General features: G+C 48.6%; 8 protein-coding genes across 8 annotated transcripts; 5 read left to right on the forward strand and 3 right to left on the reverse strand.

The window, feature by feature from the left end:
* Window positions 1-873: 873 nt before the first annotated feature.
* On the forward strand, window positions 874-2714 carry GGS22DRAFT_150988 (FAD/NAD(P)-binding domain-containing protein). The gene is made up of 2 exons (XM_047959401.1): window positions 874-1111; window positions 1199-2714. Exons 1-2 carry the CDS (start codon window positions 909-911, stop codon window positions 2475-2477), a joined length of 1482 nt encoding a protein of 493 aa, XP_047824304.1. The 5' UTR covers window positions 874-908; the 3' UTR covers window positions 2478-2714.
* Window positions 2715-2913: 199 nt separating this feature from the next.
* GGS22DRAFT_150990 (cell division control protein Cdc6) lies at window positions 2914-5082 on the reverse strand. Its single transcript, XM_047959402.1, has 3 exons — window positions 4844-5082; window positions 4613-4792; window positions 2914-4552 (listed from the first exon to the last, which is right to left on the reverse strand). Exons 1-3 carry the CDS (start codon window positions 4890-4892, stop codon window positions 2961-2963), a joined length of 1821 nt encoding a protein of 606 aa, XP_047824305.1. The 5' UTR covers window positions 4893-5082; the 3' UTR covers window positions 2914-2960.
* Window positions 5083-5333: 251 nt separating this feature from the next.
* Window positions 5334-8223, forward strand: GGS22DRAFT_13991 (PLP-dependent transferase). The gene is made up of 2 exons (XM_047958697.1): window positions 5334-5711; window positions 5774-8223. Exons 1-2 carry the CDS (start codon window positions 5633-5635, stop codon window positions 8173-8175), a joined length of 2481 nt encoding a protein of 826 aa, XP_047824306.1. The 5' UTR covers window positions 5334-5632; the 3' UTR covers window positions 8176-8223.
* Window positions 8224-9431: 1208 nt separating this feature from the next.
* GGS22DRAFT_150992 (uncharacterized protein) lies at window positions 9432-10835 on the forward strand. The gene has a single exon (XM_047959403.1). It carries the CDS (start codon window positions 9670-9672, stop codon window positions 10669-10671), a length of 1002 nt encoding a protein of 333 aa, XP_047824307.1. The 5' UTR covers window positions 9432-9669; the 3' UTR covers window positions 10672-10835.
* Window positions 10836-13957: 3122 nt separating this feature from the next.
* GGS22DRAFT_14054 (uncharacterized protein) lies at window positions 13958-14799 on the reverse strand. Its single transcript, XM_047958720.1, has 3 exons — window positions 14287-14799; window positions 14102-14229; window positions 13958-14038 (listed from the first exon to the last, which is right to left on the reverse strand). The coding sequence occupies exons 1-3, from the start codon at window positions 14338-14340 to the stop codon at window positions 14005-14007; spliced, it is 216 nt and encodes a 71-aa protein (XP_047824308.1). The 5' UTR covers window positions 14341-14799; the 3' UTR covers window positions 13958-14004.
* Window positions 14800-17340: 2541 nt separating this feature from the next.
* Window positions 17341-18657, forward strand: GGS22DRAFT_183819 (uncharacterized protein; the record flags this gene model as incomplete). The annotated part of the gene is made up of 1 exon (XM_047964131.1): window positions 17341-18657. One exon carries the CDS (start codon window positions 17341-17343, stop codon window positions 18655-18657), a length of 1317 nt encoding a protein of 438 aa, XP_047824309.1.
* Window positions 18658-19004: 347 nt separating this feature from the next.
* GGS22DRAFT_183820 (HCNGP-like protein-domain-containing protein) lies at window positions 19005-19913 on the reverse strand (the record flags this gene model as incomplete). The annotated part of the gene is made up of 3 exons (XM_047964132.1): window positions 19005-19657; window positions 19723-19771; window positions 19848-19913. 3 exons carry the CDS (start codon window positions 19911-19913, stop codon window positions 19005-19007), a joined length of 768 nt encoding a protein of 255 aa, XP_047824310.1.
* Window positions 19914-20209: 296 nt separating this feature from the next.
* GGS22DRAFT_151002 (proteasome endopeptidase complex, beta subunit) lies at window positions 20210-21644 on the forward strand. The gene is made up of 3 exons (XM_047959404.1): window positions 20210-20390; window positions 20444-20591; window positions 20700-21644. Exons 1-3 carry the CDS (start codon window positions 20361-20363, stop codon window positions 21302-21304), a joined length of 783 nt encoding a protein of 260 aa, XP_047824311.1. The 5' UTR covers window positions 20210-20360; the 3' UTR covers window positions 21305-21644.
* The last annotated feature ends 37 nt before the right edge of the window (window positions 21645-21681 follow it).

Genomic DNA, 21681 nt, shown 5'->3' on the forward strand with positions numbered 1-21681 from the left:
CTTCGTACAGAGTAACATGGTATACCGTTGTTTCCAATTACAAAGTCTTGATCGATTGGCCATCATCACGGTGCCATTGAGCTACTACATCATGAATGTCTTTCATGCAAGCCTTCAGAACTGGAGGCGTCCTTAGTGTCCAATGTGGCGCTCGGAACAACGCATACCCTATTCAGCTTTCTAGAGACTCACCCTATCGGGTGTTCCTACAAAGCAGTCGGAAAGTGGAATTGTCGTATTGTTTGTTTTCCATCGGTACGGAAGACAACTAGATCTTCCCGAAGTCCTCGGGACTCTACCTGAGCACCACACTGCCGCAGTACTCGCCGCAGCTGTCTTGACTTTGGTGGTGAGATGTGATCCCTTTTTGGCGCACGCGACACCAAGCTCGAATTCGACTCCCCTGACCGTATCGCTAGCATGCCTGCCGTAGCAGCTATTAATTTGTATGCATATCATCGACGCCCGTACGATCCTCTTCGCGATAAACATGTATACCTACTCTCTACTTCCGCGGCAAGATAGTTGGGTACGATACCATTCTCGCTATTTTAGGTGTCTACGTCCCGTTTAGCTAGCACGCATAATTGTGCCGTGTGCTCGATATTGCGATATCTGGTGTGTTCTTGCGAGCATAACAAGCTTGTGTTACTTCGACCGAGAGAATGTGTGCATATATCCCATGATTGTGGGGGTTGCAACCCATAGGGTGCCATCGATCATGAGTATATCGCGACGGATGAATCCCCGATGGATACTGTGATATACGACAGCTATATGCAGTCGATCGGGTTTAAGTTAGTTATCTACGTACCGAGGTAGTGATAGTAGGGCGGAGTGACAATAAATTCATTGCAATGAGCCCTCCTAAACTCTTGACCTAGAGACTATCGTATCAAAATCACACCATGCCGCCGTCAATGAAAGAAACGGGCCGTACCCCTGAGGCCGTGGATGTGGTTATCGTCGGTGCCGGAGTATCAGGCATAAACACTGCATACTGGCTTCTAAAAGAGTTCCCTGATATAAAACTCACAATTCTCGAAGCTCGTGGAGATATTGGCGGGACTTGGGATTTGTTCAAATATCCAGGGGTCAGATCAGATTCTGAGTACGTCCCCTAGCTCTGCCTCTAGTATCCTAGTAGAATAAAAGACGGCTAAAAAGACAACTACTTACTGACTATCTCCTTCGCTAGTCTCTATTCATACGGTTTCACATGGCACCCTTGGCCCTTTCCACAGCCCGTTGCCGAAGGCCGGCTCATAAAACAATACTTGAAGGACTGTGCCTCTCAGCATGGAGTGAGCCAACATATCCGGTTACAACACAAAGTATTGAGTGCAGATTGGTCACAGGATGTCCAGAAGTGGTCATTGGTCGTCAATCATGATGATTTACTCATGGACATCTCAGCAAGCTTTCTTGTCCTAGGCTCAGGTTATTACGACTACTACACTCCACTCCAGACGGTGATCCCCGGACTGGAAGACTTCAGGGGAACAGTCATCAACCCCCAGTTTTGGCCGGCCAACTACGAACATCGAGACAAGAAGATAGCCATCATTGGAAGCGGGGCTACCTGTATCAGTCTGTTCCCAGCATTGGCAGAATCAGCGGCACAAGTAACCATAGTGCAACGAAGTCCTTCCTACGTAATTTCTACCTCGCATCTAGGACTGCTTTTGTCGCCCCTGCTAGAATTCCTACATGTCCCTTTGTCCATACAACATCGCTGTGAAAGATTATGGGTCACGTTCTTGTATCAGATGATTGCACTGATCTGCGCCTTTTTCCCTGTGCAATCGAGAGGGTTTCTTCGGAAGTTGACGATCCCACAGCTACCAAAGGGGTGCGATCACGATATTCATTTCAAACCCCTGTACGATCCTTGGAAGCAACGTCTCTGCATATGCCCCGACGGCGACTTCTTTAAGACGCTACATAAACCAAATACCGGCATTGTCACAGGGCATATCGATAGGGTTACGGAGAACGCGATTAAGATGCAAGATGGTACTGTCATCAATGTAGATACCATCGTAACAGCCACGGGAATCACCATGAGACTCGGTGGACATATCGATATATCGGTTGACGGAAAGAAGATGAAGTGGGAAGACAAACTCATATGGAACGGCTGCATGCTCGATGGTATTCCCAACATGGTTTTCCTCTTCTCGTACACGAATTTCGCGTGGACTTTGGGTGCCGACAACACCGCGCGTACTCTTCTTCGGCTAATGAAGCTGATGAGGTCTAAGGGGCTCAAATCCATAACCCCACAACTCCCAGAGGAAGGTATTCTCGAGACACGGAGACTATGGAGCCTAGACTCGACGTATTCCTTGCGAGCCGCTCCCGTTCTACCCAGATATGGAACAAAGGGACCTTGGAAGCCAAGAATCTACGGTTTGCTTGACGAGGCAACCACTCGATGGGGCAACGTGACGGACGGGTTGAGATTTACTACTTAATTATCTTTCAGTCGGACTATTATTCGAAGTTTTTATGATTCAAATCTGAGATCAACTCAAGCAGAATGATATATACAACTATCAGCTAGTTATAACGAACGGGGAACATATACGCTGCCCCTATTTTATTCATCCGCCGCACCTAAACCAGAACGCGACTCCCTTCCCATATGAAAACCCCCAAAATTGATTCGTAGGCAGTTAAGTTATATACTTCGAACATTCAAATCAAACCAGTTATAACAACTTGGAACAGAGGTGTGCTATCTTTCAACTTCAGAAAATAGAAAAAAACCATATCACACATCACCAAGTTACACAAAAAAACAATCATAGGGTTCTATACACATTATCATTTGATGCGGCCTCATCCAGGTGCCCGTCCATATCTATCTAGTAATATTTATGCAATGCTTTTCGTAAACGCCAGCAATGCAATTCAACGCCATGTTAATACAAGCCCATACCCATCCATCCATCCATTTAATCCAACGCCTCTCCGCTCAGAATGCTCTTCAGAATATCAACACCGAGTCCTTCCACAGCCTGCTCCAGTTCCTTCTCGCCCACACAGCTCGCCACTCTCTTCTCGTCCGCCAATCCGATACCAGATGCGAATCCGCCCTTCTTTCCCCGTCTGCTTGGTGTATGCAACAACGCAAGAGAACCCGTCTTCCCATCCACGGCAGAGACCAATGATAAGGTCTCGAGACTGCCTATGACCTCGCGGAACTCCGAACTGGATAACGGGTGCAGAACCGACTCTCGAGTGCATAGTAGACAGTATGTCTCGTATAGCAACTTGACACTAGGAGCAATAGTCTGCGACTTAGACGGTGTAGATGGGACAGCCATAGTCCGGGCAGCTCTATTCCGCTTCTCCAAAGCCATCAGAGAACATAACGCGGCCTTCTGTTGCAAGTTCAAAGTCTTGAGTCGCTGATTCGTCCCGTTGCTGAAAGCCGCGGCGGTGATCTTGTTGAGATGGGCTATGCTCACGCGCGGTGCCGTCTCCACCGTCAAGCTTCTCAGAGATTCGGCTAGCATTGCCGATGGGCCCCTGTTCGACTTCTTAGGCGACAAGTGCACGTTTTCTCCAAGAGGTTTCTTCGATGGCGTGGCGAGGAGTATCTTCTCGTTGATCTCGGCCTCATGCTTCTGTTTCGTTTCCATCTCCACAAGGTCGATGGCCCGCCGACATATCTCGAACGCCTTGCGCAAATCACCCGTCTGGCTGGATACCTTTCTCGAACAAAGCTCAATGGCGGCAGGGTGAATAAACGGTAGAGGGCTACCCTCGGGTACAAGGCTCTTCAGGCGACCCGTGATGATTGTCTTGATCTGCGCGGCCGAGTATGGTAGAAACGGCAGGAGCTCTGGTTTCAGGTTCCGAGACTTCAGGCGTGGGAGAAATCGATCCGTTAGATCGAGCGCGTTCGCAATGCCTAGTAGGACTAAACGAGATGACTTCTGCATAGACCATTCAAATAGCTGATATAGACTTTCCAAGTCCAATGTAAGGATGTGATCAATCTCGTCCAGAACAACCATATAGGTATCTGTTGATTTCTTGCGTGGCATGAATAGCTTCTGGACAATTGTCGCCGCGTCGCCTTCGGGAATATCAGACTCGTCACAGATTTGATCCAACAAAGTGCCGTAGAGATCCTTCGATGATTTTATGCTCATGCAGTTGATGTACACTTTCTTCACAGTTCCCTGCTCGACCAGCTCTTGGGTGACTTCGTTCACCATCGCACTCTTTCCCGTTCCTGGGGGGCCGCTGACGTAGATGCATCCGCTGGGGTCGGGCTTCGAACATCGTTGCAAGAACTCCTTAAGTTGTGCACGTTCGTTGTCTCGTCCAATTAATTGGCCAGGATCGGCACTTCGGGAGAAGAGTTGGCGAGCGTGGTGATAGACAGTCTGTACTGCGGTAGGCGTGAGTGGTGTCGTGGGAAAGAGTCGCTTGGAGACTCTCCCGGCAGACATCACCCGATGACGAGGTGTGACGGGTACTTTGGAAAGAGCATCTCGAAAGCGAGGCGTAGAAGGTGTGAGCGGTGTGTATTCTACTACAGAATTAATTAGATGATGTTTCCTTGTTAGCTAGTTTATCATGAATCTAATCTTACCTTGCTTAGGAATCTCTACGTCGCGGATTTGCTTGGAAGGAGATGACTTGATATTTATCGCGTCAATGCCGCAATCGAGTTCATTATCTGTAGCAGCTTCTTTCGGGTCTATGTTCTCATCGTTGTGGGCGGAGTTGCGAGTCTGTCTTCTTGTTCTTTTTGCAGGCACATCTACGACCTCTAAATTCGGTGTCAGTTACAATGCATCAAAAACAATGCGATTGTCCCTACCAGTATTTTGTGAACTTCTAGTTCTCTTTCCGAGCGTGGATCGCACCATGTTCAATCGTTACTGCTGGTGTAACTGAGAAAACTATGAAGTTCGAAATATTGAAGTTTCCAAGTTGATGAACTGGAAGGTACATAGAATGTGAAGGTGTAGGTGTACAGAAGTACGAAGCACCGTATGAGAAGGAGACAAGGGAAGATGTTTTAAGGTTGAATTGACTTGGCAACGGCAAGGGGAAATGATGCGGGTCTATAATACGCGAAGAAGTCGCGTAAAGTGATTTCGACGCGTCCCGCTTTGACGCTACAGCGCGCGAGATACATAGTACTTAGGTACCTAAATGATGCTATGTGGGGCGATGGGGCTGGTAGTGAGGCGCGAGCTCATTCTTAGCCTCCCCCACCTTTGACGTAGGAAAAGCATGCTTATATAATCACATGACCCACCAATTTTTGGAGCATGGCGAACTCCGAATTGAAAGAATCGCTGGAATGCTCCTTATTTCTTAGTGAATTACGGATAGTTGCTTTATCATTGGCACGCATTATTGGGTACGCCCTGATACTGCTGTTAGCAATCGCATGCCTCAGGTATCTATGGTATTTATCGCTATCGCCACATTACCGTCGGAGACCTAAGGTCCTAAGCATGAATCCCACTCTTGGGCAACACAAATCATGACTTGGCCTGTTTTATTTTCTAGCCTCGTCAATGAAGTTTGAACTAGTCAAATATTTGGTGGGTAGGACGGCTTCAATGTCTTGGTTCCTTCCGGCTCTAACACCATCGATATGACGGGTGATGGCGGTAATATGGCATACAATAGCCGCATCGAAGGCTTCCGACAAAATGAGTTTCCTATGCTACGAGGCAAGCTTCTCCCGGCCCTCACTTTCTCTCTTCAAGATACGTTTAATTAATAAGCTGAGTAGATGAGGTCTACCTTGATCATGCCGGGACCACGTTATATGCGAAGTCTCTTGTAGACAAATTTGCCGCGGATATGACATCGAATCTATTTGGAAATCCGCATTCTGCTTCTTTTTCATCCCAAACCTCCACTTCGCGTATCGAAGATGTCCGGCTTCGAGTCCTACAATTCTTCAATGCCGACCCATCCGAGTTCGACCTCGTCTTTGTTTCCAATGCCACTGCAGGTATCAAGCTTGTAACCGAGGCATTTCGAGGTCACGCCCTTGGCTTTGATTATCTGTACCACCAAGCATGCCATACCAGCTTGATAGGCGTTCGAGAAGAAGCCACGCATAATCACTGTCTCGACAACGCTGGTGTGGATAGTTGGCTGGGAGGAACCAACCCGTTTACCGATCTAAGTCATCACGATAGTCCACTCCTTGTCGCGTATCCGGCACAGTCCAACATGGACGGCTCCCGGTTTCCCCTTGAGTGGGCCGACCAGTTTCGCAGAAGCCAAGCGGCGTCACACCGGCCAACCTTTACGCTGTTAGATGCCGCAGCATTCGTCGCAACATCCCCTCTAGATCTAAGCAACTCAGAGACGGCGCCAGACTTTACCGTATTAAGTTTTTACAAGATGTTTGGATTCCCGGATTTAGGTGGACTTATTGTGAGACGTCAAGCGGCTCCAATCTTCCGCTCCCGGAAATATTTCGGTGGTGGTACAGTCGACATGGTAGTTTGTCTCAGAGAGCAGTGGCATGCTCCCAAATCACAGGCTTTACATGAGTCGCTAGAAGACGGGACGTTGCCGATACATAGCATCATCGCTCTAGACTCGGCCCTCGATGTTCATCGTCGATTGTTCATTTCCATGAAAGATGTCTCGTCTCATACATCCTTTCTAAGTCAAAGGTTATATGACGGTCTGGCTACCTTGAAACATAGCAATGGCCAACCTGTATGCCTCATTTACTCGCAGCCGTCCTTGACATCAAAGCAAGTAGGGACTCCCTTAGGGAATGGACCAGTCGTATCCTTCAATCTCCAAAATCACCTTGGAGGGTGGATCAGCTTGGTTGAATTTGAGAAACTTGCGGTGTTAAAGAAGTTTCATGTCCGCACTGGAGGGCTTTGCAATCCCGGTGGAATCGCAAATGCCCTTAATCTCGCACCTTGGGAAATGAAACGAAATTTCTCGGCTGGATTTAGATGCGGAACTGATAATGATATCATGAGTGGGAAACCAACAGGAGTTATTCGAGTGAGCTTGGGTGGCATGAGTACAATTTCAGACGTAGATCGATTCATTGCTTTCATCATCGAGTTTTACCTCACCGAAAATATACCCGAATTCATCTCACCAGCCTTAGTACCAGATCCTCCAAGCCTACCGAATATGTCTGTGAAGGGCATTACAGTATTTCCTATCAAGAGTTGTGGGGGATTTCACATCCCTACCGGAGTGGCGTGGGAAGTAAGAGCAGAAGGGCTTGCGTGGGATCGAGAATGGTGTTTGGTTCATCGAGGGACCGGCCAAGCTTTGAGCCAAAAACGCCACCCTCGCATGGCTCTCATTCGGCCTGTAATTGATTTTTCTAAGGGACAATTGCGAGTGTCTTACTTTGGACCTCTTCTACAGAAGATCCTGCCTGAAGTAGCTGTTCCCTTATCAGCAAACCCAAGTCTCTTTCAAGCAAGTATGACATCCAATCCGATGGCGTCCAGGGTTTGTGGTGAAGAAATATCAGCACAGATATACACTTCCCGCGAGGTCAATGACTTCTTCACAGCTGCTCTTGGAGTACCATGCGCACTAGCCCGCTTTCCACCCGGCGGCCTAGGTAATAGTATGCGACACGCCAAAGCTCACCTTCAAAAACATCAGAAAGTCAATAGAAGGTCGCAGTGCATGATACCGTGTCAGTTCCCGGGTATGGACACGCCTCCAGACTCAGATTCCGAATCCGAGCGACAGCGCATCCTCTTATCGAATGAGAGCCCCATTCTCGCTATCAACTTGTCCAGTCTCGAGGCGCTAAACCGCCTGCTTACCGAACAGGGAGGTAAAGCAGTCTCCCCAGAAGTATTTCGGGCCAATATTGTCGTTGGTCCATTGACTGCGGGGTCACAGCGATTTGCTTATTCAGAAGACCACTGGTCTAGTCTGCGGATCGGACAACAAGACTTCAAGATGCTAGGTTCATGTCGGAGGTGCCACATGATATGTATAGATCAAGAAACAGCAGAAAAAAACGAGGAGCCGTTCGTCACCTTGTCCAAGACGAGAAGGTTCGATGGGAAGGTATTCTTCGGGACACATATGTGTCACCTACCTTCACCAAATACTAGTACCAAGGAGACCCAATTTCCTACCATTTCAGTGGGAGATAAAGTACTCGTGGATCCTGTTTAAGAAATCTAAATATAGTCAAAATATTAATCATGGTTAGCCATTTATTCATGTCGACGGCCCTTCCATTGTTTTCAGGTGATCTAATATCTATCCACTAGTCATCATCGTAGTTTGTTTACATTCGCACAGCCTTAATTAAGAGCTATGATACCTTCAAGTGGGTTATATATCATATGAGTATGTACTGGTCAAGAGCCAGGCCAAGTTCCAAATACGGTCTGCCGTTATTTATATTGATGGATCCAATGCCCACTCTGGATTGCCAGAACCGCTTGAAATGCCAGTCATTATCTTTTTTAAAAAATCATTCTAACGTTTCTTGCAGCTGAGTACCTATTAAGTGAAGCAGATACCAGGTAAGTCGTAGATCACAAGTTCTATTGAACTTCCACCACCTTGACTCGACAGTTAGAAATACAGGGGTATCAAATTTGAATCGATATCTTGTCGAAGGGAATTACTTTGAGCTAGAGATGATTCATTCGTTAAGTTCCTTTACATTTTGATTAGAAAGGCAGGTAACGAGTACCGTACATGGATGTTAGGCAATGCCTAATAAATTTACTAGCCTCCCTATCGACCGTCATCACGGGCATGCACAATGAAACTATTCTAGTGACATCCACTGACATGTCAACAAGAACTTGTGCTGTCGGACACTCCATTTGTCACTGATGACCTTTCTTCCCATCACCGTCCCTTCCATTCTACCCACAATATATTTGCATCTTCACACTCTCGTCACTTCCCTATATCTGCCCTTTTGGTGATGTTCTTTGCTTCATTTTATCACAGAAAAAATCACGATTGCTGTATCATTGCACCCTTTCCATCACCAACATCCACGAAGGGTAAGAACAATCTATTGGGTCAATCCTTACACTGCCATCTTGTCGTCTAAATTACTTCAGATGTTATTCCAATGATTCAACCATTCTAACCGTTGATTTTAGGCCATGCACAATGAAAACCTCGAAGATTCTGGAGGAAGCCATCCGTAGCTTAGACGGTTTTGTGTTCCAACAAATCGACGAGCTATGCACGGCGCCAGACAGCATTCTAAGGCCCTTTGTTAAGACTGATGTCGAAGGTATTGCGGTCACCCCAGAGGAAGCCCAGGAGAGACTCGTCATCCAGGTCAGACTCGCCTTTCTCATCTACGTTCAAGACGAAGATGTGTACCGTCATCTCCGAGGCGATAAAGCCTTCTATTATCTAAGTACGTACATCAATCGCCCCATAGTTCTACCTATACCTTTTCCTAGTAGCGATATTTCCTTATCGTAGCTATTTAATTCAAACGTGATTGAAAGAAACTTTTGATATTCTGACTTAATATCCCTATGAAGAGATTGCTAATCAACGCTTATCCATACAGTGCTCGCAAACTGGAACTCGGCACACGCAGCTGCACCCTTTCCCCCTGCTCGTATCGAGCAGCTCGTGGGCCTGTTTGTTGCCGCTCGTCGCCGCTACCTGGTAAAGAACCAACCCATGGAAGCTAGCGAGGCCGCCTTAGACCTGGCGTTTGTTGTCGATCGAGCAATCTCAATCATCGACAATATCGACAGTACACTATCTGCAAGACGCCCCCCTGGCCTAAAGGCTCCTCAAGGCACCAAATGCAGTTACGCCTGGCCTCCTAGTCGTTTTAGCCCACTTGATATTGCGATCATAGCAGAGACCGCAACTCGTAAAGCACTTTATGGTGTAAATAACAACCACCCACTGAATGAAAAGGATGCACCGCTGTATCCAAATGACCAGGATCAACCTCTCGTTGCCCGAAAATTCCTTTGCTGGCTGTCTTTGGTTGAGACAAAACCTCTTTCCAAGACATCACTTTTTCTTGCCCCTGTCGCATTTCTTGCCCACCAAGAGCGTGAGGACTGGTACAGGATCACGGGACACAAATCTCGTTTCTACGCCACTGTCAGTGAGTTCATCGATTATGCTCGCGCCGAGTTCGAGAAGGTTGGAGCAAACTCAAAGCACCATGTGATGGGCCTCCTTACACCTTGGTTCTTTGAGAAGAACGAGATTGTGGCAGATGCAGAGAAACGAGGCAGAGCCATACCAATTTCCTGGGAGAGAGGTTGCTTTCGAGCTGGAATGATGCTGCGTATCAACAAGATCAGAGAACCCAACGCAGATCCAAGCTACCAAGTTGTCTTGTTTAAGCCAAGTTCGCCAATTTACGCGGGTGCTGTTGATCAACGGCCGGGTCGACGAGAGAAGCAGGATGAATGGATAGATAAGTTATGGCAAGAGTTGCACGCGGGTTTTGCTCCTCAAGAGAGATGGATTGGGGGAGCGATACACATTCATCTCTACCCCGTTTCCAGAAACGTCCCGCCAGATTCTGTAGAGGTAACATGTGAGCTCATCGAAGCGACCATGCGAGACGGAAGCACCTTTCCCACCACCTCAGCCGAGTTTCTCAGGAGAGGTTACACGCGTATGGGACAATACCAGGAACGCAAACCTGGTCACTGAGATGACGTCGATCTCGAGGGAGGACTTCATGTTACACACTAGCTTATAGCTAGTAGTCATGGGTGGTTTTCGGTAGGACAGTCTATGATTAATACGACATGCTACACGCGTATTCTATCGGAACCATAAATGCTGAATTGTCCTGAATTGTAAATTTACTGGCAGACGTCAGGAGGTGATCACATGTCATTTAAGCCTCAGCCTTAGTGGATCGGAGTTATTGGAAATCGGATAAATGTATTTCCCACAAGCCAAGCCAGACCTCATACAATTACGTAATGAGCTCCATAACTTAGGCAGAGGTCACGGGTACATACATGTACCTAACTCGGGCAGCTGCATCTTGACCTCGATTCTCTATCTTCTACTTTTCATCTTCCCAACAATTATTAGGTACTCGGACTTCTACGCATATCGCCATTTTCCAATCAAAGCCAAAGAAACAGTCATTGGCCAACATGATTTTCGTACCACCTTCACCTCCATCGGTGATGTCTTTTACCATGATGTTCAAGATTCAAGCTAGAGGATACAAGTAATTGTCTATCTATCAAAGGGCGTCTCCGACCCCTCCTGATATTTCCAACATCTACCTATCTAATGGGCACGACTATCCCGGATTCTTCCGATATCCCATTCCAATAATGAGTATCGGAAAATGACTTGACGTCCATCATTATCCTCGACCCGACGACGTTTCGTCCTGGGCAAGACGATAAAAGGCCCCAAATGGTCGTGGAGCACAAGGATAACTCCAGACACTGACGGTCCTAGGCATGACGAAGTTTAAAAGGCCTTCTAGTAGCCACGAGATTCTATTTGATAGTGGCGTCACGGTTGGTCCTAGGCACGACCCGTAAAAGGCCTGACTTGGCGAGGCGGCGTTGCATCAATGGACAAAGCCACGCATGTACGGTTACTACGGGATGTATGAACATAACGAATTTTTTCTACGATTCTTGAGTTTCCGGCATTATAGAAGGTAGATGGCGTTCTTCGTCATGTTGGGTAAGCATTTGTCCCTTCTCTCCCTATACACTTGATGTGGCGAGGCGTCGGCTTACAAGTCGCTACGAATAGGTATACGATCTAGAGGACTTCTACGTTCGGTCAAGTTCAATTCGGTACGCACGACGCTAACGATACAATACCTTGGCATCAATGGAGATACTTGTATGGGAATAGTCACGGCACGGCAACTTAATTCCTCATCCAAGCAAGCATTTGAGGCGTTTTTTTAAATTTTGGGTGCAATTTCAGATGCCCGTGCTGCGTAAGTCTCAACCAATGAATTCAATAATAATCGGTGCTCGCTAATACCATCCGCAGCAAGAAGTAAGTCTCCACGAGTCTCGTCCTAGGCATGACGATAAACGGCCTCGCGTACTCCGGATATATTCATCCGGAGTCACTTCTCTAGACACTACTTTCTAGAGAAGTTCAATAGAGTCAGGGAGCCTGCTCTATTTTTAACTCTGGCTCGTTTTTCCCCAGAGGATACGTGGTGTGAGGGAGCCTTACTCCACGTTTTACCGGGCGAGTTGACCGCCTACTCGGACTTGTCGCGCAAAACACCGAAGCTTTAACTCACTGTTTTCCTGTGCAAATCCTAGAGTTGCTGGTCGCCCGGTAACGACGACATGACCTGTTCGTCAATTCCTTGACATCGTGGTTTCTGTTGCTTGAGTTTCATGGCCTATACTATTTCTTGGTATCCGGTCACGACATGATGCTCGCGAATCGCCAGGCGCCTCGGATCTTGCGATCGTGGTTGGTGGCGGTTATGATATGACCTCGTATACCTGTACCAGTCGATGTCACGACCCAGTTAGCTAGTTCAATTAACAGCTCTGGGATTTTTTTTCTTTGTTGGGATCAAATGGGAAACGGAATCCGGAGTACCTCTTTGTTCGAAGTTTTCCGCAGTCGAGCTGATCGATACGACCAAGATGCGTCGGCAGTCTGTACTTCGGCATCTTGTGGCGATCCCCATGAGGCTTTGGTGTATCGGGGGGCCGGAACATACCTGAGTGGCGTACATGAACCACGCCCCGTTCACCGAAGCCTCCTGCCTGGATCGCGTGTACCTCCATATGCTTGGGTTCTTTCTGAAAGAGATAAGCGCGATAGTAAGGGCAATATGCCGGATCAAAAAGGATTCTTCCCACCGGGAATCAATTATTCAATCCTTTTGCGAACCGCGGCAGAAGCTACTTTGCTCTGGAGCCAGCGTCTCGGACTAGGCCGAGGAGAACCCTTCCCACGCTGACAATCTGCCTCTTTCACAATGGTGCCTGTGCCTGTCGGGCCCGTGTGAAGCCCTCGGAGGCGTGGGAGCGAGCTTTGGAAGGATGATAAGAGGTCTACAGCGTGCGCAAGGGGATGCAACGCATTTCATTGCATGTACTTTGCGCTACTGTGTGACTTGGGGCTGGGCTGGTCGCGTCTCTCTGCGGACAGGTTCGCGGGTTCGCCCGCACTGTCCTAAAGGCCCCCAGCTCGACTGCAAATAAGCCATATCCGGGCACAACGTAAAGCGACCGTTCGTGACGCGAAGTCGCGGTCGGGAATCGGGCAGGTTCCTAACATCTCCGACAAAAATTCTTAAAGAAAAATCGGTAATCATTATTAAAAAAAAAAAAAGATAAAATCTGTCAAGGGGGCAACTGGTGCGGGGTCTCTGTCCATGTGGGATGCTGTTGGGATTCCTAATGTAAATAGCTGGATGTCGTAGATTCAAGCTAGGCCTTGCCCCCAATTTTTTGGTTGCCTTTCGTGCTGTGATTTGCTTGTGTGTGTTGAGGTTGATCGCGATGGTGATACCTTCGGGTCAGACTATGTCGACGACTTAAGATTGCCTTAGTTAAGATGCCTAACATTGGCAACACAGATTGATTATCTACCATAAGCTGAAGTGCTCCAGGACTAAGGCGAGTATTTGTTTTGTTGTAATACTTGGCATGTTGTGGGAGGAGATATCGTAACTACTAGGTACTCAGGCACTGATAGGATAAAAGAGACGTCATCGAATTTACACATAAAACAAAATATCAAGACATAAACTTAGGTATCAAAATTTCTTATGGTTTTATTCTGTGTCTGTTCATAATAGTAATACACCAACCAGACGCCGGCCGTCTTGTTTCCTGGTCCGACAACATAGACGTCAACATGCCTCTTTCGCACAATCTATAGACGTCTAGTCTTCTTCATACAGCACGGGAACTCCATTGACCCTATTCCGCAATCTCACGGTACGCCGATAACTTCAAGCGCATACCTCGTTTGTCGATTCGTTGAATCGTGTCTTAAGTACTTGGTGTACGGATAGGCTTATTTCGTAGGGCTTGAGGAACCGCGTGTGAAACTGAATAATTCACAGATCAGTATATTATACCTTAATGTAACCTGTCAAGTCGGGAACGCTCACCTATGCCACATCTGTCCGAGGAAGCCTGCCTGGGGCTTCTGGTCGTGAAGACTGGCTCGTCTAGCCATGGAAGTGCTGTCGCTGCCACGCTTCTGGTTCATGAGACCATCGAAGGTAGGTCCGGAGCCCTATATTCGACGTATTAGTTATCGGTAGATGGAAGTTATGTACTTTGGGATACGTACCCTTCGTCGAGTCGGGCTGGTAGGTGTTTGATTGTTTGTCTTGGCGCTGTCCATATTGATCTGTGTGGCGTATTTATTTTCCAGATATGTAGCTTGTTACTAATGATGCTCTACGTAATATTGATACGGTTTCACGAAATAGTACTTAGGATGATTGTAGTATGTCAAGGCAATGGATAATATGAGAATAGGAGGTGGGAGGAGAAAGGAGGGTGAGTAGGATTCTCTTTATGTAGATTCGACATGTGCCCAATGGACCACACGACCTTTCGAATCATACGGCGGCAGAATCCCACATAGAACTAGCTGGTTACTCAATGTATAAAAGATAAGCAATATCGTTAGATACAGCCAACGCTACTGCAACTTTCAATTGTCCGAAGCAAACGTTTGGGACTGATTGATCAACGAGCCAGGCTCTAAGAATCGGGGAAAGCTCCCCTTGATGACTTCACCAATGAGGTAGTCCATCGGGGTAACGTTGGGGGAAAGCTTTCCGTTTGAATCGTACGAGTAGCGCGTCCCCTAGTCTGATAGGCAATGTACTCGGCCGTTTCAATGATTAATGGTGACAAAGAAAGTACAGGCCGGAGAGGTCGGTTCAAGTTGTCAATACATGACGCGGTGCAGGGTACTTCTGCGAGCGGAATGAAGCAACGTCATAGGCGAAGTATAGCTCCATCCTTGCTGTGATAGGAGAGAGATGTGCACATTCCGTCTTTACCCCGCAAAAGAATAAGACAAGGAGATCGTGGAGGCTTATATTGATGATTAAATGATCGAATCAGAGTGTTCCGATCGACACTTGCCGCTGCCTTAATAAGTGGCACGAGGATGATACCACCATCTTCTTCGCAGAATGGATCTTCCTTGAAATAGATGCGATGGGGGAGGAGAGTGGGGTCTCCGTGCCTGAAGGGTTGACCAGATGAACATTCGTTCCTAGTTATTGAGATAAACTCATCTCGAACCAAGATCAGTCGAGTCATACCCAAGTCGAACGACCCAATTCATTTAAGATGCCAGCTTCCTATCGTACGCATGAAGCGTGGCAGTTGCAATGGTAAGAATTGGAGTTGATCGGAGTTGATAGTAGTCGGCGAGGTGGGGTCGATGATGCAACGGGGAGACAAGTTCCAGGCCCGGCTATTGGTAGCGTGACCCACTTTCCCCAGAAAATCCTACCTAACTGCCTAGTCCCTAATCGCTTCGCTCTTGAGTGCTTCTCCGAGTCATTGGTAATTTGTAAGCCTTCACTGGACGAAATCACGCGGATGTTAATACACATCTGGTAAGGATACAGGTAGATCGGGAGACTATTGAAAGTCATTGTATTATTCTGGTAAGGCTGAAAATATCCACCAAATAGATCCCTGTCTCATATATCGAATAACTACTTATAGATAGTACACGTCGCACGATCTAGATGATCAAAGACGGGGGGACTGTTGCAACACCGCAAACGCATACCATGAAGCGACGTTACGGTACCTAATTTAGAAATGTCAGCCTTCTTGCTATATCAAGCAACGCTAACTAGGAATAATATTCCATAGCCTCTTCAGTTCTCCAAGGTGAAAGGAAAAGTCTCGTCACGAAGAACTCCGATATCATGCAGGAAAAGTATCATCCGCGAGGCTTCGACTAGACTAGCGAAAACTGACTAACCTTTTAAGGGAGATAGTAATAGCTAAGTTGCGCATAATATATTGTTACCTATCATAACATCCGAGTTAGCGACGTCAACTCAGCTGCAGAACAACCAAGGTATAATGGAAAGCTATCAGGCTGATCATGTTAGCTTCGAACACATAGTGAGTCTCAGGAGAGCATACCTCATTAAATCAGATTTGTTTAAATGTTCATTTCCATGCCCATTGGACAGGATCAAACAGTGTGAATAATGTTCATCATATGCATTGATAGTAATTTGAGGAAAAAATGGAATAGTACCTGTTGAGGATTGTTAGCTATAGCCTAGACACAACGACAATACAATGTTCGAGGTAACAAGACACAATCAGTTGACGAATTCTCAACAAGAATCCCTCATGGTCCTCCTCCCACAAGGTTTGTAAAGTCTTGTGTTTGACGAAGAAGGTACGAGGGTTCGTTTATGTCCGCCCGTTCGTTCAAGATATCCTCATGTGAATATGATAGATGTATAATTGGGAGCATATGTACCTATTCAAATAGACGAGTTAGTTGTGAATACAAGTAAATATTGTCTAATAAATGAAGGAATAGGTATTGAGGTCAGACAAGGCTGAAACTAAACAAATCTACATAGTATATTCTGAATGAGGAATTCCCTAGGTTTGTCGATTTCTTCATCACTCCTCGGTGGGGTTGGATAAAGTGCTGGTCTCGAAAGAAAGAGAAAAAAAATGCATACCTTTTGTTATAAAAAATTCGAAGGTGGACGGGTAATAGCCACTACACCAGCAAAAATAGCAAGAACCTATTGCGAACTTAGTTAGCCACCTTGTCTTCTCGTGTACGCGAAAAGACTATATGCCAATGAGATTTGCTCAGGGTAATTCTAGAGTCTAGGATCCCCATTGTGTTGTAAGATTTGGATTGTTCAATTTTTTCTTCGTCACAGCAAGGAAACAAGACCAAACAATTGTCATGACTCACATCATAAGCAGGTTAGAAGCTCGTCAAGCGTCAACGGAAACAATTGAAGGAAGAAAAGAGCTCAATAAGTACGAGCACAGGAGTGCAAAAAGCTTCGAAGGACGAAAGGAAAATGTGGTGAAGAAGCAAAAGAACTAATTGCGAACGAAAAGAAGAAAATAAAAATTGTAGTGGAGTTTTTTCCCCACTAGTCCAGTTTCAAGAATCGGAGATTCGCTGGCTGTTAGCGTCGGCAACCTCCCAAACTGTGGCAACCGCTGCGCCACACCTGCTTACCTAACCCACCTTATCGGTGTAGATAACCCTCGTCATTGCCCACCGCTACCTAAACCTTCCCTCCCTCCTTCCCTCCCCAGACCAACCCTCTCCTTAACGTTCGCCGCCTCATCGCGACGAACAGGAAACCAAAACAAGATGACCGCTCCCATAGGTGGCATATGGGCGCCCGCCGCGCTGCGGGTCGTCCGTACCGCCGCCTACAAGGCGAGCAAGCTGATCCGGGCCAAGATCGCCGCCGCCGCCCGTCCAGCCAACAACGCCGTCCTCGAGCCCGTTCTCGCGCGAAACGCTCCCCGTCAACCCGTCCACCCCGCCGCTTTCCTCCGCCAGTCTAAGAACCGCCGATGGCACTCCACGTACCAAAACTTCAATACCGCCGTCCGCCGCTTCATGAGCACCGGCACTGGCTCCGGCGCTCCTCGGATCGACCGGGTCAAGTTCGCAGGCACTCAGACCGGCCGCGCTATCGCCCAGTTCACGGGCCGCGCGCCGTTCGCGAGCACCCTGCGCCCTAACCTCACAGGCGGTGCCTTGCCCCGTACCGCAGGCGGGTACGGGCTCGGTTCCGGCCGCGTAGGCGGCGCCCGCTACTTCTCCCACACGCCCGTGGCCCAAGCCCAAGTCATCCAGAACGTATCCGCCGCCGTGCGCGCGTTCTGGATATCAGGACAAAAGGCACAGTTCGACGGGCTGACTGCCCGAGGGGAAAGGAAATACCGCTCCGTGTCTGCGTTGCAGGAGGAGACGACCCGCAAGCTGGCTGCGCTGCCGCGCGATGTCCCGGGCTCGTACGTCGACTTCAGACTCAACCCGACCGTTACTGCTCTCAGCCCCCTCGCGGCTGCGTTCCCGTACCAGCCCGCTGGCTTCAAGGCCCCTGCTCTCGACGCTACGACTCTTAACACTGACGGCTTCCTCGATGTGCTGTCTGGTGACTTCGCTCGTGCCTTGAAGGACTTGACTACGACTTTGGCTGATATGAAGAGGCTTTCTTCGCTGGGCGACCTTCCGGTACACCTCGTGAAAGGACATACTCTTCGGGTCCGCTTCCCAGGCGTCGATAGGGAGACCGTCGAGTCGCTGTGTGATGATCTCGGGGTGAAGAGGGGCATCGTTATGGAGGATCCCGACTTCGCTGCCGAGACCGGGGTTACCATGGCGCTGAAGTTCCCTTTTGCTCCTGATGCTAGCCACGACACGAAGACGCTCACCTCGCCTGGTGGTTCGCTCAGATCGCAGGACAGCTTCTTCCGAGCGGAGGAAGAGCTCTTCGAAGAGGGCTTCAGCGATCTAGAAGATAACCCATGGCTATCCCTGCCAGCTGACCCGGAAGGCTACGAGAGCATGTCACCACCGATCAGCTCGGGTGAACACTGCTCAGAGGACTTCGAAGGCCTTGAGGGCATATACAAGTTCTTAGAGGAGTGCGATCGCTCCCGTGGAAAGTTCTGAACGCTTGCTTGTTGACAAATGAATTATGAAGGCGTACGGTTGTTTTGTTTGGGAGGGGATATCCATGTCAGATTGCCAGAATGGTAGTATTGTCTTTACACCTAGGAACCACACTCATTGTACCTTGATCGTCGCGATATCCTAGGTAGCTATCGGACTCACTAGTCCCGCTTAAATTCCATATGTCAATAAACCAATTACCTACAGTATCTAGTAAGAATCCGCCGTAGATAAGTGAAAAGGGTATCAGATTCATATACTCATCGAGTACCAGGCAAACGACCCGTAGTTGCAAATTATTCTAAGGCCATATCTAACTCGTAACATTTTCCAATAACCCAGAACTCTCAAGCATCAAATCTCGTCTTCCGCTTCCCAGTATTCGTCTTCAACCCACCCCCCTGTCCATCCTCGACCGAAGACGCTGTCGCTGCCACAAATTCAACAGGAGCCCCCTTCCCCCTCGCCCTTGCCTTCTCCATATCGGCCTGGCTCTGCTTAAGCTGTTCCTTGTAAGCCCACCTCGGGAACGCAGCCGGGTCCCATATATCAGCCGGCAGCGTAGTCTGATACTGGTCCGCGGCGCCGCCGAGCTCGACGAAGGCTAGGAGCTTTTCCGTTAGTGCGGGGTTGCGTAAGGATGGATTCTGCGCGACTTTGGAGTTGAAATGCACGCCCTGCTTCTTCAGCTCGAGGAAACGTTCGAACTTGGCGCTAGTTGCGGGTGGGGGTGATCCAGGCGGAGATGCCGGCATGTCCGTGTTGGGAATTGGGGGGAGCGTGAGGTCCCGCAGTAGTGCGCGGGTTGCTGTGTACGGAGATCCGGGAGGGAGGCCTGGTCCGGCGTCTGCTTCGTCGTCCTCTAGTGGTGCTTCTTCTAGTGGAGGGAAGCTGGGTCCTGCAGCTGGAGCTGGAGCTGGGCCTATTTGTGGCCCGATGATGGCTTCTGCTTTCTCGACTGGTTTTTGCAGCGCGGTGGCGGGCTCTGCTATTAGAGGCTCTGACCGTTTGTTAGGAAAACATATCTTGAATAGGTAGGAACCAAGGCTTAAGATAAATACTTACTTGATTTCTCATTGGTGCCCCCGGTAGTATCTTGAGTTTGTTTCAGTGGCTGGCCTCAGTTGAATCAGTGCTGTCCAATGCCTACCGGTGTCATATTGTATGTCATCTCGTGTTCTCATTCATACCTTTGGTTCTGGCTGTTGCTCGACCTCCTCCTCATCGCTGCTCTCGTAGCTTACAAGGCCTGACATTTTCAATGATTTATATCAATTCTAATTGAGCTTCACTTAATTTGGGCTCAATAGATCTCGTCAAAATGCAATCGAATTGTTGCATTAAATCACATGTTCATATAATTGAAGTAAGAGTTTCTTCGTCGCAAGTCGAGGTACATGATCAAGGTATCCTAGCGCCTCCCGGATTTAAAGTGGACCACAAGGCAATTTTCAGTTGTCAAGCAGCTGTCCACATGTGTAATGGTAGGCAGGTACGTACTTCATTGGCCTGTCTGGGAAGGCAGAACTGACGCGCAGCTCCAAGCTTGTAGGTCAAGGTCAACTCCCAAACGGCAGCTTCCCTCCATCAGCCTTACAACTTCACAACTCGATATTCCGAAAACGACATTTCACCACGCCGCCATTAATCCGAGTTCTCGCTACCCGACCCAATTCCCAAACCAATACCCACCAAATTTCAATATGGATCACCGACCACAAGCTTGGGGCCGTGTAAGTAGCTTGTTCCCCAAGAACTGAGGGCACCGTCAACTAACAATCGATAGCCTAGAGACGATGTCTACGGTGCCTACGATGCCTCATACATGCAAACAAACGGTCCGAACCAGCACACCCAATCCCCCGTCGTAACGGGAACGTCGGTAGTAGCGATGAAATTCAAGGATGGCGTAGTCATGGCCGCCGATAACTTGGGTATGCACATAAGTCCATCGCTACCTCAATATATCCACCTTTCCTAATATCTCCCTACAACTCAACCCCCCCATAGTACACCATAGCTAACACCACCTCCCCATCCAGCATCCTACGGCTCCCTAGCGCGCTTCACCGACGTAAAGCGACTCCGCACCTTCGCCGAGACCTCCCTCGTCGGCTTCGGCGGCGACGTCTCCGACATGCAGTACCTGGACCGACACCTAACGGGGCTCAACATCGACGAGGCATATCAGGAGTCAGCCCACACCCTGAACGCCCGCTCTCTACACAAGTACCTCTCCAAGCTCCTCTACCACCGCCGCTCCAAGTTCGACCCGTTGTGGAACCACCTCCTAGTCGCCGGTCTCGACGAAGAAGGCGCGCCCTTCCTCGCAGCCGCCGACCTCCTCGGCACAACCTTCACCTCGCCGTCCCTCGCCACCGGGTACGGGAGCATGCTCGCGCAGCCCATCATGCGCAAGTACGTACCGGACGAAGCCTCCGTCGCCAACGTGACGAAAGAGCAAGCGATCGAGGTGATCAAAGAATGCATGAAAGTGCTGTTCTACCGCGACGCGCGGTCGCTAGACTCGTACTCGATTGCCGTCGTGACCAAGGACGGCATCACGCTGTCCGAGAACGAGAAGCTCGAGAACCAGAGCTGGGCCTTCGCCGACCGCATCAAGGGCTACGGCACGCAGACCGTGTAGAGAGCAGACCCTGCTTCCGCCGGAGCCATCGAGCGTTCTTTCCGTCGCCTCTCCATCGACATCAGGTTCCGTGTGGGCGAACATGACGACATGATGGATTTGGATGGTTGACTAGACTAGGCTGGGTAGTTCGGGAGAGAAAGAAAGTATTCTCGACGGGACGGGATACGAGATCACGCTTGCCTAGGGAGTTTGATGGGGGAGGGAAGGATATTACGTATATTACTACATCACCATAAAGTCACGATGCTTCCCGGTCGTCTGTAGAGAAGAGCAGCATAGGTAGAGTAGGTAGGCAAGGAACTCTTGTAACGGCAAAATCAAGACATGTGAACAAGAATAATACTATGTTTTCGCGCGCACAATGCCTCGTGTCT

The sequence above is a fragment of the Annulohypoxylon maeteangense genome (assembly GCF_022496945.1).
Source record: "Annulohypoxylon maeteangense strain CBS 123835 unplaced genomic scaffold GGS22scaffold_1, whole genome shotgun sequence".
Lineage (NCBI taxonomy): Eukaryota > Fungi > Ascomycota > Sordariomycetes > Xylariales > Hypoxylaceae > Annulohypoxylon > Annulohypoxylon maeteangense.